Source organism: Gasterosteus aculeatus, chromosome 5, assembly GCF_964276395.1.
Source record: "Gasterosteus aculeatus chromosome 5, fGasAcu3.hap1.1, whole genome shotgun sequence".
Lineage (NCBI taxonomy): Eukaryota > Metazoa > Chordata > Actinopteri > Perciformes > Gasterosteidae > Gasterosteus > Gasterosteus aculeatus.
The window spans coordinates 12,008,200-12,024,369 of record NC_135692.1 but is presented as its reverse complement, the minus strand read 5'-3'; the positions used below and the strand labels follow the sequence as shown (position 1 = coordinate 12,024,369).

At 40.5% G+C, this 16,170-nt stretch overlaps 1 protein-coding gene across 1 annotated transcript; it reads left to right on the top strand.

Annotated features, from left to right (window-relative positions):
• Positions 1 to 12,370: 12,370 nt before the first annotated feature.
• star2 (steroidogenic acute regulatory protein 2) lies at positions 12,371 to 16,043 on the top strand. The gene is made up of 7 exons (XM_040175725.2): positions 12,371 to 12,597; positions 12,731 to 12,832; positions 12,907 to 13,040; positions 13,160 to 13,318; positions 13,537 to 13,721; positions 14,592 to 14,685; positions 15,541 to 16,043. The coding sequence occupies exons 1-7, from the start codon at positions 12,534 to 12,536 to the stop codon at positions 15,643 to 15,645; spliced, it is 843 nt and encodes a 280-aa protein (XP_040031659.2). The 5' UTR covers positions 12,371 to 12,533; the 3' UTR covers positions 15,646 to 16,043.
• Positions 16,044 to 16,170: the final 127 nt, after the last annotated feature.

Genomic DNA, 16,170 nt, shown 5'->3' with positions numbered 1-16,170 from the left:
TTAGTGCGATGTATGTTTTCGTACTTTATGCTGGTTCATTTAAATTAACCTCGGCCTTTAATCTGCACACAAGGTAAAACACTTTTGTTGCAAAGGGAAATCATGGAATCAAATGGACGTAGTGTTTCTGTATGACATTTTTGTGACAAATTGTTATGTTTTTCATATGCTACTACACTATGAGAAGCATATTAATACTGTACTACGGATATGCTATGATATGTTTTCTATGATAGTTCATGAAACAACACATTCACATTTCTTATGACCTTTGTGTGTCACACCATAGTTTTTACCAGCCGCCCTGGAATCCTTCTCACCTTTTCATCAAACTGAAGGTCGAGATTGAAGATGAGCGCGAGGGAAGCAAAGCAGCCAATATTAATATTAAGAGGCTGAGATGATCGGAAACTTTGGCTTCCATCCGATAGAGGTTGAGATATTTCAGCCTGGGCGAAAGTGGTGTCTGGAGACTTTAAGCCCGGTCTTGTCTTTTACCCCCCCCCCCCACCACCAAGAGACCACGTGGATCAGGGTGCAATGGGGAGACCTTAACCTTGGTTTACCGCGCTCGAGATTGGAAGAAAATTCCTAGAGCTGTATTTATGTTGGAGCCAGATAAGCTTTGAATAAACAACCAAAAAGTACAGAATTTCTACATTCAAAACAACAGTTAATTGAGAGATTCGTAACCTTGAAAACATGAATATAAAGAAGGAGGACGAGGCGGCAACATGAAGCCCAACATTGGTGACAGCATATTTAAGTTTACATGCACTCATGCCAATAAGCCCTTTGGAGTTATGCAAATGTAATAAGTAGCTCCAGCTAAAAGTTTAAAACGTGTTGCTGGAAGTTGACTCAGTTAATTTAAAAATATTTCACTGCAGGTTAAAACAAAAACACACTGAATTGCTCCAAATGTGAAAAACTAGGTAATGAAAATACCAGGACGATAGAAACGTTATTAAAAGGGCGGCAAACTCTTTTGAATTCAAATAACTTAATACTGTTAAGTAACGTGTTCTAAAAAATATATATTTTCTTAAGGTTAAGGTTTGAGAGCCACATTCATTTCTTTGCTCCAAGAAATGTGACTGTGACATATTCACAAAGGTCTTACATTTTGTAACTTCCCCATGCAGGGGAACAAAGAGACGGCCCTAAATTTGCAATAAAAATGGCAGCTTGGTGCACAAGGCATGCAGGAACTCATGAAGGCTTCGTGACGCATATGAATGTTTTTATTGGTATCAATAATTACATTTGTGTCAATAGCCGAATCGCGCTGCTTCCAGATGAATGTGTGAAAGTGGGGGCATTTGATCTGGTGGTCTCCGGTAGGAAAAGGAGCAGCTCATACCGAGTAGAAAGTGCTACAGGAACTCCAATCAGAGAGGAGTGATTTTACAGAACCGGTCATGCTTGCATGCGCGTTCTTCTGCCAGTTTGCTGTGCAGTAAATGCTGCTGCAATCACAACGTCTATCATTTTCTTTTCCTTTTTCAGGGATGTCGAGGAGCTCAAAAGGCATTTCTAGTCTTGTCGCAATTACAGAATCAATTAAAGGATAAGGGCTCCTGCCTTCAGCACACGGGTGTCACAAATTTTCCCTCGGGTTAAAAAATTAAATAAAAAATCCTATGCAAACATTATTAACGATTGGCTGCGGAAATTAATGACACAGCCACCAAACAAATTTGGTAAAAGACGAGTCTGAAACTGAATTTGGAACCTAGCTAAAATGTTTAATATGAAATGGAAGAAGTAGTTTAATATATCTATCGACCAAGTCTAATTTTATTTATGCCTGTATGTGTTAAATTAACAACAATAACAATCACTATCACGAAACATTATTACTATCATTATTGTTTCCAGTATCTTTTTCTCTTAATAATGTATTGAGTTGATTGATTTGCGGAGAAGTATCTACTTTAAGGGGTCACAACTCAAATGAAGAGCGCAACATTTGATATAATACGACTTAAAATGAGCATTTTGAGATGAAAGCCAGGATGAGGTTCCAGACAAATGAGCTGATAAACACATAATTATTACTTTGAATGCTCTCAGGAGGACAACTCTTATCATTACGCGCTGCAGCACGTGTAGTTTTAGATGAATGCAAACCCACTTCTGAGTGCAGCGGGGTCATCAGATCAAAAATCTTAATCAAATAGTGATCTAGAAACCGGAATCATCTCTCATACTGAGATTACAACTGTGGCTTTAATTGCTGTTCGGCGTAATTGCAGTTGGCTGTAACTGCTATGAAGAGCTTTCTAGGATCGTGGCTCGGATCAGGCTCAAACAAAGATGAAATATGCGTATGGACTTTGAATAATTCTACTGGAATTTGTAACAACGCCACTTAAAATCCTCAATGCTGTGTAGTCAAAAGTTAAATCATGCATTTTTTTTAGCTTATCCCACCATCACACAGCAGTGAGTGGACACAGAGATAAAGCGTACTTACATAAGTGTATAAGATGAACAAGTCCAGTAGATGCAAATTAGAAAAGAACACTGAGAAAGCTATGAGCATTTAATTACTTTGATAAATAAATGTGATTTTGATGCACAATAACAACAGAATCAATAAACCTCAGAGCATCAGCCAGGCGTGAGTAGTTTCCGTCAGCTGTTGGCAGTATAAACAAAGACAGGTGTTTTCGAGAGAGTGTGATACGGCACAAGCACAAGCGGTCTCTGAGCATGCAGCCGTAAACCTCGTCCAACATCAGTGGTGAGCAACACACTCCCTGCCTCACCCGCAACACGCCATGAGGCATGATTCTCCTGGCGGTGATAATTGATAGAGAAACTTTTAGCATCTGTTTGTATCACCAGGAAATGAAAGCCTTTACTGTTGGACTGATCCTAAACAGCGTAGGTGGCATCACTGTCAGGCAGGGAGACCTGCAGCACGGTGCAAAAAACCACAACTGTGAGTTCCGCCAGCTTCAGAGGCAGAGTATCCTTCAATAAAAAAAAAATAAGAATAAACTTTGTTGGGTCTGGACAAGTCTGTTTTATCTCAGAGAAAATGCTAAACAAAAAAAAAAAACAGGCACACGGGGAACAATTAAAAACTGATGTTGAAAACTCCCCCTTAAGAACTACTGGCTGCATTTAAACGAGATGCCTGAACATTACACCAAATGGATACAAGAGCTCTACAGGCGACCGAGGCAAAGATGGCGAGGTCGGTGGGGGAGACTTTTCAACACCCGGTAAATTTGCCTGCAGCTTTGGGATTTGTAGTGCGTCACCCGGAGAATACAAAGTCCCCAGATTGGATTTTTTGTTGCTGTGCGCTCTACTTTTGGCCCGGGGAGGTGTGCAAACAGAAATGCCACACAGCATCACTAAGCATGTTCTTGTTTTCCCCCCTGCAGAAATATGCTCCGGCTGGATATATTGTAACAACCGCGTGGCGAGACGGGAAATTCTGCCAATAAGACGAGACGGGAAATTCTGCCAATAAGACGGGGTCCAGAACCGCATCCATCACCTCACCTTCCACGCCTAAACGTTCCCAACATGCCAGTGGATACCTATCATGACCTTTTTCCACTTCCAATATTAAGGTGATTCCTCTAGGAGGACTGAGCTGTGGCTCAATGCTACAGAGTTGAACCCACTCTGCCGCAGTCCCCCCCCCATATATTTATAACGAGTTAATAATTAAGTTAAAAGAAGACCACAGTTTGTCCGACATCAAACACTGGAAGATCTTATATTTCATTTGGACCTTTTATTTGCAGCAAAGTTTGAGGTGATTGATTGATTGCCACCTCACAGACAATGAAGGTCACACAATACAGATTCATCAGTCACATCAGTGAGTAAAATATTTGTAGTGAGGATACAACTATAGTGAATAGACAGTGAATAGAAAGTTTAACCCTCACAACAAATCAAAATTAAATGATCATCATTTATTCTTATTACACTGTAAACAATGTGTAGACGTTAGTCACTGCATTGTTGTCAACTTCATTTTGAATTAATCAACTACCTATTTTTAGTTCCTCAATCGAATATAATAAAATTGTTTGCTGTTTTGCATCCAGTCTAATTGAAGCGTGTACAAGCATTGTGTACAGATGCCATTGTTTTTTGTGTATTTAGCGTTTCTTAGCAACAAAGGTAACCCAGCACATGAAGTACCAACGGGTTTCGGCTACAGGAGGTTTTCAGAGGTAAGGTTTCCGTCGAGATTTTTAACTATTTATCCTCCAAGAAACAAGAAACTTGCAGAGTCATCTTCGGAGTTAATCTATCTCTGGCTCCTTGTTAGGATTTGGTTTCGAGCACAACTTGGCAATCACAGGAGCCCGTCAACATCACGTCGCTTCGTAGCAGCACAGCAGACTCCAGAGTTGTTCTTTCAAAACCTTCGGCAGTAAAAAGCCGCGGTCCAACTTATCAGGTGCCGCTCGCCCCCGAACTTCCCACGATGCTGACGAGGAGCACTTTGAGTCATCACTCCATCTTTTCACGGCACAAACCCTCATCCGAACAGGGTTAAACATATTCAAGGTGAGCAAACAGCAAATTCATTTTATGCTTCATTTACTTTTGCGTATTTTTATTTTTACAGGAAATTGACTTGAAATCCTGTCTTAGCCTTTGCTTCCCCAAATTCCGGCAAATAAAAAAAAACGTTTTTTAATTAATCTTTATTCCGTTCAGACGTCTGTCGATGTTTTGAACATATATTTAAAGGTTTTTGGCTTCAGCTGCTTGTGCTCAGTTCAGCATAGTTGCACTATTGGAGGGGATTAGATTAGCTCAACATACAATTTGGAGGCAGCTGGAAACATCTGGCACTCAGTGTCTCAGATCATTTCTTTACGGGTCACATAAAGCTTTTAATACTGCCAGCACAAATGAGTATTGTTCAATGTAGTCTATGAATGAGACCACTGCATTACTGGCAGATAAGTTGTTCTCCTCCCCGAGGTTTTGATGATGTCAACATCTTTGATTCTGCAGGTCCCATTTCCTTTAATTGTGCGCCTTACCTCCTGTGTTTGGGTGAATATTCCCACAGGTCTCAACGGAAGGCCCGTCTGCACGGGGAGGAATGATTGGTTCGTCACCTCATCATTGTTTCCTCATCCACTTCTGAAGAGCCAAGTCCTCAGGAAAAAGCGACTAAACCGGCCTTCGCGTTTCCGCTCAATCAGAATAGCTCCAGTATGTCTTAGCGTAACACGCGGGCGCGCGCACACCTTTTCATTACTTTTTAAGGAAAAGTCTGCCTTCGAAAAATGCAATTGGGTTCCAGAACAACAGGGGTCATATTTTTTCGGCAGCTCAATTTTCAGAAATCTGGAGGGTTGAATTGAAAGACCTCGCTGCAAAAGTCCGTTTGTCTCCTCAAGCACAAAAGGACAAAAAAGATGTATGTATATTACCATAAATCTGAGGTTGAACCTCAGAGGTCCCTCAATCGTTTGTTTCAGGATTTGTCAAGATTTGTTAAGTGTGTGCTCCACGTCGTCTCTTTCTAACTCATACAAGGTTGGACTGAAAAATGTTTTTTAAACGAGGTAGCTGAACTTATTCTGTCAATTTAAGTTCAGGCTTGACCGCGGGAAGAATTTGCCCACAGAAAGACTCAATATTCAGCTGAAACAGGGAGAATCCTCCCTCCGTCCACAAACTCCTACCAACCCAGACCCAAATCCCAACGCCTGACGTGTCCCAAGACCTTTCATGATCAAGAACTCATGGTGAAATGTTCCTCTTCCACAGTTTCAGCACGGCTTTGTCACAAGGCGTCTGGAGGAAATCAATAGTATCGAGGATATAAATAGATGTGTTGTGCGATAATCCGATAAACGTTTTTTTTTTTTCAGGTGTTTCCTGACACACAGTCTTTCCTTGTCAGATCCTGCAGACAGATTCCCTGTCCGCGGTGCAGCAATGGCTACTGCTTGCAGGTCAAAGAGGTGAAATGCTTATTTTTTAACCAGATAACGAGTTAACCTTATTGAATGTGCAGTAGACGTTGGTTTAAATGAATGATCTGGCTTTCCTCTCCATCAGGTAATAGAGTTAATGGTGTAATTGTTGTGCTGGCGAGAAGAACCACTGAGCTCTTTTATGGGTATTTTATGATGTACCCTCTCAGAGAAAGATCTGGCGATGGGGTTGATCAAAGAAGCGTTAGATTGCGTCGACCTCTCTGGCCATCAGCCGCTTCGGGCTTTTCATCCTTTTGCATCTCCGTGGAGAAAACCACAGGGAAGGATGTCAGTTTGATTTAACAGACTTTCATTTGATTCTTGTGTTCTGAAATGCGTGAGCTCAGCATGTTTACTGTTTATTTCTTCCACAGCTCGTACAAAGATGTTCAAGCATTCAGCAAAGAAAAACCAAGTAGCAAAATGTTGTTTTACTTTTCTCATTCTAAATGCCTTTTAGTTTGTTTTAGATTAAAAAACAGCCTTGTCTCATGAAACAGTGCATTTCTCTGTCTTTTTTTATATGTTCTTTTTCCCTTTCCAATTGCAATAAGTACTTCCGCACGAAAGTAACAGAACATTTACAGTTAATAAAACCGGTTAATATATTTCACATCTCACATTTTTCTAATAAAAAAACATGGACATAGAATGAATGTCAAATCCATTTGAGTGACTCAGACCATTTTTGCAGAGCGGATTGGAGATGCAGAGGTCCTTGACATCCACACTGGAGCTCAGAATGATCTTCAAGAATAACATACTTCAGGGAGGATGGAGCGCCCTGATTTCCAAGGTGACAGCTGCATTATCGTCTCCTTATTTTGATGATTTCGTCCTCTGTCACTGTAGCGTATGTGCCAGGTAGATGTTTATTCGAAATGCAAGTCTATTTAACCAGAGACCTTAATTTCATTTTCAATGCAATTGTACAATACACAATAGGCTTGATAGTCTTAACCGTATATAACTTGTCTGCAACTTGAACAATCTACATCTTTGCTTAAAATTCGACTTATTGTTCGCTGGAGCACAGCTGTGTTTAAATGCAGCTTCACAGTTTTGTGTTGACACACTGCATGAGGACATCGAGACATAATAGAGTTTTTTTTCATCCGCCAAATAAGACAAACAATATAATCACATTGTTTCATCCTCATAATATAAATAGCGACGTGAAGTGGCACGTCAGATACAAACCGGATCGTTGGAAGTGTAGCAAAGCTCTGATGCTAAGTGCATATAAATCACCAGCTAACCCGATTAGCCTCTTTCCCTTGAAGGCAGTTGATAACACTGGTGCACAAGGGCATACTTATGACTAGAAGGAAACATTTGGCCTGAGAAATTATTCGAGTTTGAGTTCATAAATAATGAGCATCATTCTTTATAATAATGATAATCATAATAACAATACATGTATGTCTTTCTATGGATGCCAGCTCTTCTTTTCTTCTGTCATCCTACTGTGGATAAACGTATAAATATGTAACATTATTATATACAAAATACCCTCAATTAATTCTACCTTTGGATAAAATATTATACAATTGTTAGACAAGAACATTTAGCTTCCACAGCAAAGTACATGCACTTAACTTTCAAGCATTTCAAGGGCACGAGCCGTTTGAATGCAAAATTAAATTTATGATATGGTTACTGTAATTTAATATGACAGTGTCTTTGGTGTGTGTGTGCGTGTGTGTGTGTGTGTGTGTGTGTGTGTGTGTGTGAAATGTAATTGTGGAGCGCAACATAATGCAATGAGAAGTTAAATGAATTCGACTCTTTAATCCTACATTTTGTTTTTACTTTTGTCGATGTGTTTTGTTGACAATTATTAGAAAATAACTCATTCTTTAAGTTAGTTTTCCTTGCCTGTTTAGGAAATCTATCCTCATGTGGTTTGAGGGGGATGAAGCCTGAGCAATTGTCTTAACAATAGATCATCTGGATTTCTATCACGACAGATTTTGAGGTTATTCGTCTTGCAGTCTGTTTCTAGTTTCTCAGCTTTGACTGCTTTCTCTCTTTTATTTCCGGCTGAAATGACCATAATCCAAATACCTGAATGGCAAGGACAGTTTCCCCAGTTATAATATGACAGTGACATTCCCTAAATCTAGACATGATAACGATGGGAGGAGAGCAGGGGGTAAAGGTTGCCAAGGAGACCAAATAAAAGTGTCAAATAAGATAAGATAGAACTCTATTAATTCCGAAGGAAATGCTTGTGCCAGAGTTGAAAGATTACAACAGAACGGATAATATAAAAACAACAGAACTACAATTACTAAGTTTAAAAAAAGAATACGGTCTATATATATATATATATAAATATATATATATATATATATATATATATATGTCTTCATTCTATATGCATTGTTGCTCTTCAGTCGCTGGCTCCATTGTTTAGTACCCATCAGATTAAAGCTGAACAACACATCAAAAAATGAAATGCAGCGAACACACTGACGCATTCTCACGCGTTATCATCAATCAAGGGAATGTCAGTCTGATAAATAATGAATCAACAAATACTAATGACAGCGCAGGATGAAGGAAGAATAACACGTTCACGCTGAGCATCCCAGTGGCTATTCAGGACCAAGTCCTTGCTGCAGCTCCTTGGGGGAGAAGGGGGGGGGGGGGGGGCACCGCAGTTTGAGGTCAGCTTCCCTGGTCAGAAGGTGAAGATCAGCATTGACGTCACGAATCCTCCTCACAAGGTCACCTGTTTGCTCGGCGCGATAAGACGCAGCTGTTTGCTCAGAAAAGCTTCTGCAAGGCAGCATTGAGAAGAGAGGGCGGCACTGGGACTTCTACCAAACCTTTTACAGATGTGACACTCGCGCCTCTTCTCATATACACGCACACGCACACACACACACACACACACACACACACACACACAAACACACACTATTGACAAACTTGTGTTATGTGAGAAAGAGATTGTCCAAAAGTGACGGGCTGAACTTGAAAGCTGAAAGTACAAAGTAGGAGTCAAGTGGAAAGATGTGTGAAATCAATCAATTATTTAATCCAAATTAAAGATAAACTCAAGCATGTGAAAAAAAAGCATGTCAAAACTCTTCACTCAGTGAGCACAACAGAAGTATATGTGGGATAAACTGAGGATCAATTGTCATTGCTTTGGCACAAAATGCATTCACTTTTCCTCCCACCTCACTCTCCATTCCTCAACCCCATAGAGGAATTATTTTCCTCATGGAGGTGGAAGGTTCATGACCACCATCCACATGATCAAATGTCCCTCCTGGACGCAATGCATGCTGGATGCCTGGACATATCAGCAGAAGATTGCCAGGGATGGATCAGGCATGCCAGAAGGTTCTTTCCTAGGTGTATTGCCCTAGATGACATAAGATGTGATGTGGATGAGAACCTGTGGCCAAATAGAGAAGACCGTGTAGATTAGCATTACTATTGTATCTGTATCAGTGGATGGTGTGTATACAAATTCTTGTATTTTGGAATTACTCAGTGCAAAAAAATAAAAAATGAATAAAGGACATGAAATACATTGAAGCATTCTGCATCATGTCTGATTAATTCCAGTAACATATATTACAGTGAATTATAAACAGAGATGTGTCCTTGTTTTACACAAGAAAACATTGTATAATGCTACATAATAGTGTTTTTTAGGTAATTGTTTTGTGGGTGACAAAGTGTGTTTGTTGGCTGTCAACCTTTGCTCGTATTCTGGAAGAATGAGTTGATTTGAGACGTGAATGTTTTGGCTGCATGAAGCAGTTTTTCGTGCATTTTGAATGTGAAATAAACTGCTGTGGCGAGCTGAAAGTTGGTTAGGAGAACTGTGTGAAGAGTTTTGAAAAAGTGACCTAAGTAAATGTGTCCGAGTGACTAAAAAGCTATAACCATAAATCACTGTTTTGCCTAGAAATGATATTTTTCCCACATATATCGTTTCTATCCAGCACTCAATCAAGGACAATTGAGTGAATCAATCAATGAAGTAATGAGTGAATTTGTAAATAAATTGAAGGGAATTTAATATTTATGTATATATTTGTGTATTCATAACAGATGCCACTATAGCCAAGCCATGCAAATGAGTCAATGCAGAAGAATGACTTAAATTCAAATATAACGAGAATTGTGTTTTAGGATTATACTCCGGATAGAAACCAGCCCGTCTCTGTCTGTTAGGAGATAAATATGTTTAAGTCAATTATGTTTTGGTTAATTCAGAGATGGATAAAAAGAGAAGACAAGGCAAGCTGAGGCCTATTTTATTTGTATAGCATGATGCAACCAAAGTGCATTATCATTAAAAGCCTCAAAACATTGGGCAAAAGAAAAATAACCTTATTTGAAACAGACATTAAAACAATTAACAAGCTAAAAATAGAATGAAAGTTGCAGGGCAGTTCATCAAATATACAAAAATAAATTGCAGAAATGCAGGAACAGCCTTACGTAGGACGGTGTTAGATCCCCAGAACCAAGGTTCTAATCTTTCAACATCCTTGAATCTGGTTCAATAAAATGCAGCAGCGAATAGAAAAAGTCTTCGGTCTTAATTCAAAGCAGCGTAGAGCCTCAGCAGACCTGCAGCTTTCTGGGAGTGAGTTCCAGATATGTGGAGCAGAGAAACTAAAGGCTGTTTGATTCTGACTTTGGGAACAGAGAGGAGAGCCGTCACAGACGACCTGAGGGGTCGGGGATGGTTCGTGAGGTCAGACATGTACAGTATTTGGGCTCTAAACCATTCAGTGCTTTATAAACCAACAGCAGGATTTTAAAGTCAACTTTTTGTTGGACCGGAAGCCACAGAGTAAAGACCTTCAGAAGTGAAGTGACGTAATCCACTTTCCTTGTCTAAGCGACGACTCGAGCTGCAGCTACTGACGATGAATGCATTCACACGGTGTTTTAGATCCCGCTGGGAAATATTCCTCTAATCATTAGCAGATTTCGTAATTCCATAAAACATTTTCAGTGCTGTTTCTATTCAGACGAAAATGTTCGAAACTGTCCAAAAGGATCTTTGCTGGGATAAAATGTCTGTGGTTGGCTCTCAGGGAGAAAGGATGAAGATGTTAAATCCTGAGATTTCTCTCCTCGGTAGAAACGTCCTCACAGCAGGTCGTGTGGGTGAATCACTCACATATTTGCTCTGTGTCGAGCAGGACCGGTGATGCCTACTGTGGTCTCATTCTACGACCTCTCCGACATCTGATTACCAATTAGTCTAATTGCTGAGCAGAGATTTTCTTTGCTTTCAAGCTACTGCAGGTTTTCTCTCTTATTATTTAGAAGACAGCATGTGTCCCAATTACAATTATGGACTACTTATAAATCTACACGAATAGTTATTATTTAATTCAATCTTGTTGCGTGTATTGTAATTTCATCTGTATATTTTACCACACAATATATGACTCCAGTGGTTGATTAGACCATTGTACCACAGTGAAAAATATTAGTTCACTTGCATCTTTACACACACACGTGCGTCCCTTTTTCTCCCAGTTCTCCTAAAGGAATCTCTAGATTTTGAAATTAACTATTTTACCGCACCACTGTAGTCCGGCTACTTCAGTATGGATATTGACAGCCGTTAAACATTTAGAGTGTGCACATATCCTACACATAGTATGCAATCATCAAATTAAATTCCTATTGCCTATTTCATACCCTTCTAAAATGAGAAAAGATACATTTTTGTGACACGCCCGGGTGAACAGCAGCGACAGCATAGAGAATGAAAGTGTCATACAACCAAAATGAAGGTATTGTAAGAGCTAATTTGCTGGCCCTCAATATCTGCACAGGCTCTCTGGTTCCCTCACTTTCTCCATGTCTATCAATAGCTCCCCAGTATACTGGAGAGAGACACAGAATACAGCCGAGACGGAATGGAAATGCTCTCCATCCCCTTTTTTTGCTTTAGGGTATGACAGTCACTGTAAAAAGTTACTGTTTCAGTTTTGGAAAATGTTACATGCGATTCACGTCTTACCAGCAAGAAATAAAAATCATGAATAACAAGGTCTGCAAGGTGTGTCTGTTCTCCATGATGTGTCCTGGAGCGAGACACTGAAAACCCAATTTGCTGCCGATGGCCAGACCTGCAATTTGCATGACGCAATTGATACGTGATTGCATGTTTTTATGGCAGACTAAGAGGCAAATTATAAAGCACTTTCCCCGGCAAGGTAGAAAGATAGAAAGTGAAGGTGTTGAGGTTCCCACTCAATGCTGTCTCTGTTATTATATGTTAATCTCAAGTAGGACGGCCTTATGCAAACATCCCTTAACTTTGGAAACTCTAGTCTTCCACACTTTGATTAAAAATGCACCAAATGCACGACGACTTCTCCTGTCTTACTCAGGTCCAGTGCTTTAGTCAGCCCTCGCCAAACGTGGCCTTCGGAACAGAATCCCAAACGGGTCCTATCTTCTCTGGCCCTTATCTGACCGCGGCGTCCTTCAGAGGCCATATAAAGAGCAGAGAGCCAGTCTGTTGCTTGGCTGTCACTGCCAAAGTCAGACAACATGCTGCCTGCTGTTGTAAAGCTCTGCTGTGGAATCTCATACCCACATCTGAGGAGCCTTACAGGTAAACGCCCTCAATCCTCCGAGGAAGGTTTTTTTTCTCCGTTTATTCCTGCTCATGAAAATGGGGCGATTCTTGTAAACCCGCTGAACTTTTGTTTCTTTCTTTTTCATTTCCCAACCGGTCAATCGTGCAGGACTCCAACGCACAGCCGTGGCAGTGATAGGCCAGGAGCTCACTCACCGGCAGCGATGGGGACAGGTCCACCATCTCATCAGAACCGGATTGAAGCGTAACGGTAAAAAGAACAAAACAAAAAAAAAAAGAAACAAACAAATGTGTTCTGGTTGTTGAAGGATCATCTTTCTGCAGAGCCCAAATCGGAGGATATAATTCCTGCGCCTATGAAAGAAGACCAGCTGCTCTATGTACAAAAAGGCCAAGAGGCAATGAGGAAGGCTCTCTGCATGTTAGAAGACACACAAGGATGGAAGGTCGAGACAGAGGTAACATCTGATTCATTCTTTTTTTTTTTTATCCTGACTTGACTGATAACCACTATACGTGACAATTAAAGACGCGCGTGTAAAACATAATAAACGCCCTTTTGAAACTTATTTTGAAGAGCGGGGGCGACGTGATCTGCAGCAAAGTGACGCCCGGCGCCGGGAAGGTCTTCAGGCTGGAGACGGTCCTGGAGGCCAGTGTGGACGAGCTCTACGACATCCTGTTTGCCCGAGTCGAGGAGATGCACCAGTGGAACCCGAGCATCCAGCGCATCACGGTGAGCCTTTGACAAATAGACACGGCGTCATCTGTGAAACTGTAACTTATAAAAATACCATATTAAAAGTATTCAAAAATGTTTCATTCCTACATATTTTGTTTAATATTCATTGAAGTCATGCCTCAGGTTGGCAGCAAGTGTAATGTATTCTTACATCATGCAATCTTGTCCTGCAGTTTGGCAAATTGCGTTTTTTTAATTGGTTTCTCTTTTAGGTTCTGAAGCATGTCGGACCCGAAACGATCGTCACTCATGAGGTTTCCGCGGAAACAGCAGGGAATCTAATTGGCCAAAGGGATTTCCTGTGTGTCAGACACAGCTGCAAAGAAAAGTCCAGAGTTTATCTTGGAGGAGCAGCCATTCAGCTGGAGTCCTTCCCACCTCAGGCCGGCTTTGTGAGGTAGGAATTTATATATATATATATATATATATATATATATATATATATATATATATATATATATATATAGCTTTATAACACTGTCTGAGTAGAGTTATCTTAGTCATCTAAGGTGGTAAGATGTCAGAAAAAGGAGGAAAAGGAAAATCTTCAGACTGATAAATTCAGGGGAGGGTTTTTGATTTTCTCAAACAATTTGCTCTCAAACACTTTGTTCTGAGGGTGGTTATCAGCTGTCATATCTCATGTTTTTGGGATACAAATGTTTTATCTATCAGGCGGATGTCAGAGAATTCTTTAAGGATGAGAAAATAGCAGAAGAGAAAAACGAAAATAAAAGCAACATTTTATACCCTTTAAATGTAAAGTAACAGATGTCGCAGTCACTCCAAAAAATAAAAAAAGCAAGACAAGACAAACAGGTATACAGCTTTGAGAGGCTTTACAGGCACAGCAGTTAAATCCTACTTTAGGTTGGTGCTTAAATGTTTACAGTCCTCATTTATTGCATTTGTATTTTTTAATTTGCAAATTAGCATACCACAAAGTACATTTGAGGATGATGTACTAATTCACACTTATTTGGCAGGTATTAAACCAAAAGGTACACATCATATAGTCAAGTAGAAGAAATATAAATAAAGTATAAAGTATAGATGTATAGCTGAGCAATTTGCATATCTGCCCTAGAGTCATGCTGCTAGATGTATGAAATATTAATTCATTTATATAACTTGATAAAATCAAGAGGGATGACAGCAGTTTGTGAATGTTTCAGGTCTGAAATAGAAATACGCATAATGGCCCCGCTCATAATTACATACTATATCCACAAGTATATTAACAAGCTATTGCCTTTGCATTTTGCAGAGCCGAGGATGGACCGACCTGCATCGTTATTCAGGCTCTGGCCGACGATATCGGAAAAAGCCGCTTCACGTGGCTTCTAAATATGGATGTTAAGGTAAAATCATATTCCTATTTGGAAATGCAAATGCAGACTCTAATATATACAACCCCCATGTATTGCGACAAATGTGTTCCGGCTCCGCTTGGCCACTTTTTGATGCTGAGTGAGCTGCTCAGATTGTTCGTTTTCTCCTTCATGCAATTGATAAACTCAAAAACAAAACATAACAAAACACAACGCATCCCTTTCAGTAAAGCAATATGCTAAACTTATTTGCAGGTTTCAGATGCAGAATGTACTTGAAGTTAAAAGTGAAAAGTACTGTCTCTTTATTGACATTGACGTCTGATTCACACGGACTTCAAAAACCAAAACTAGCATTTCAGTATTTAGCATGTTAGCTAGACACAGCACCTGTTGCTGTTTGATAGATGTCAAATGCCAGGTGGGGCAAATACTTTAATTGACTTTAATTGATATCATGTTCACCAACTAAAAAAATATATATAGTTTGATAAAATAAACATACTTTGAGATAAAGATATAGAGCCCGCAACATTAATTGGAGGTGTCGAGAATGAATGAAGTGGACACATTATCCACACTTTCATTTTAGATTTAAGACACTTTCAGGGTGCATTATGGGAAGTGCAGGATGGAGCATTTTGGACCCAATACAGCCACTGGAAACCTGCTGCTGCTGTTTGTTTTGGGTCCTCCAACTTATGGAGGTTCTCTCCACTGCTTTTCCCATTATCCCTACAGTTTACTTGATAACTATGCAGATATCTGCTTATGAAGACCATTGCAGCTCTGGACCACGAAGCCAGAAACGGCATAATTGAAACAGCTGTAAATCATCATTATTCTCTTGACACGCACTGAAATGTGTTCCGATCTTGTTCTCAGGGCTGGCTGCCAAAGTCTATTGTCAATCAGGCTTTACCCCGAGCTCAGCTGGACTTCACCAGACACCTCCGCACGCGTCTCACAGCGGGCACCACCCTGGGCTAACTGAGTCCCCGAGACACCAACACATGCAGCTACCCCCCCCCCCCCCCCCCCCCACCCCTCCCATGTCATCACTCAAAAGGACAAGAGTGGGTGATGAAGCTACGGTGACAGACTTGCTGCTCGGCACGAGGAGCACCTTCCAGCGAGGGCGGAAGACGCTGCCTGGGGGAGAGGCTCCGCTCCAGAGCCGGCAGATGCCAGCATCAGCGGCCCAGCGGCAGGCCAGGCCAGACGGCAGCTGGTTCATAGGAATTAATGTCACAGTGTGCCACTTAAACCTCAAGATGTCCTGATTAGGAGTCACCATGTATCTTTACACACACACACACACACAGACATACACACACAACTAACTGAAGGACAGCTGGAAAAGAAAAATGAATAAAAGTCCTTGAATGTACCTATTTTGCTTGTTTTGAATACCAGAGCACCGCATAACAGGTGGCTGCTCTCAACTCAATTACACTAAATCTACAGAAGGCAAGCAAGAAAAAACTGGATAAAAAAAGAAAAAATGGAGACTGT

What these genes read in the sequence shown, in the direction of transcription:
- star2 (XM_040175725.2), top strand. Translation starts at nt 12,534, where the DNA reads ATGCTGCCTGCTGTTGTAAAGCTCTGCTGTGGAATCTCATACCCACAT. An exon ending in GATGGAAGGTCGAGACAGAG is followed by an intron (nt 13,041 to 13,159) that starts GTAACATCTGAT and finishes CTTATTTTGAAG; the next exon opens with AGCGGGGGCGACGTGATCTG. An exon ending in CGAGCATCCAGCGCATCACG is followed by an intron (nt 13,319 to 13,536) that starts GTGAGCCTTTGA and finishes TTTCTCTTTTAG; the next exon opens with GTTCTGAAGCATGTCGGACC.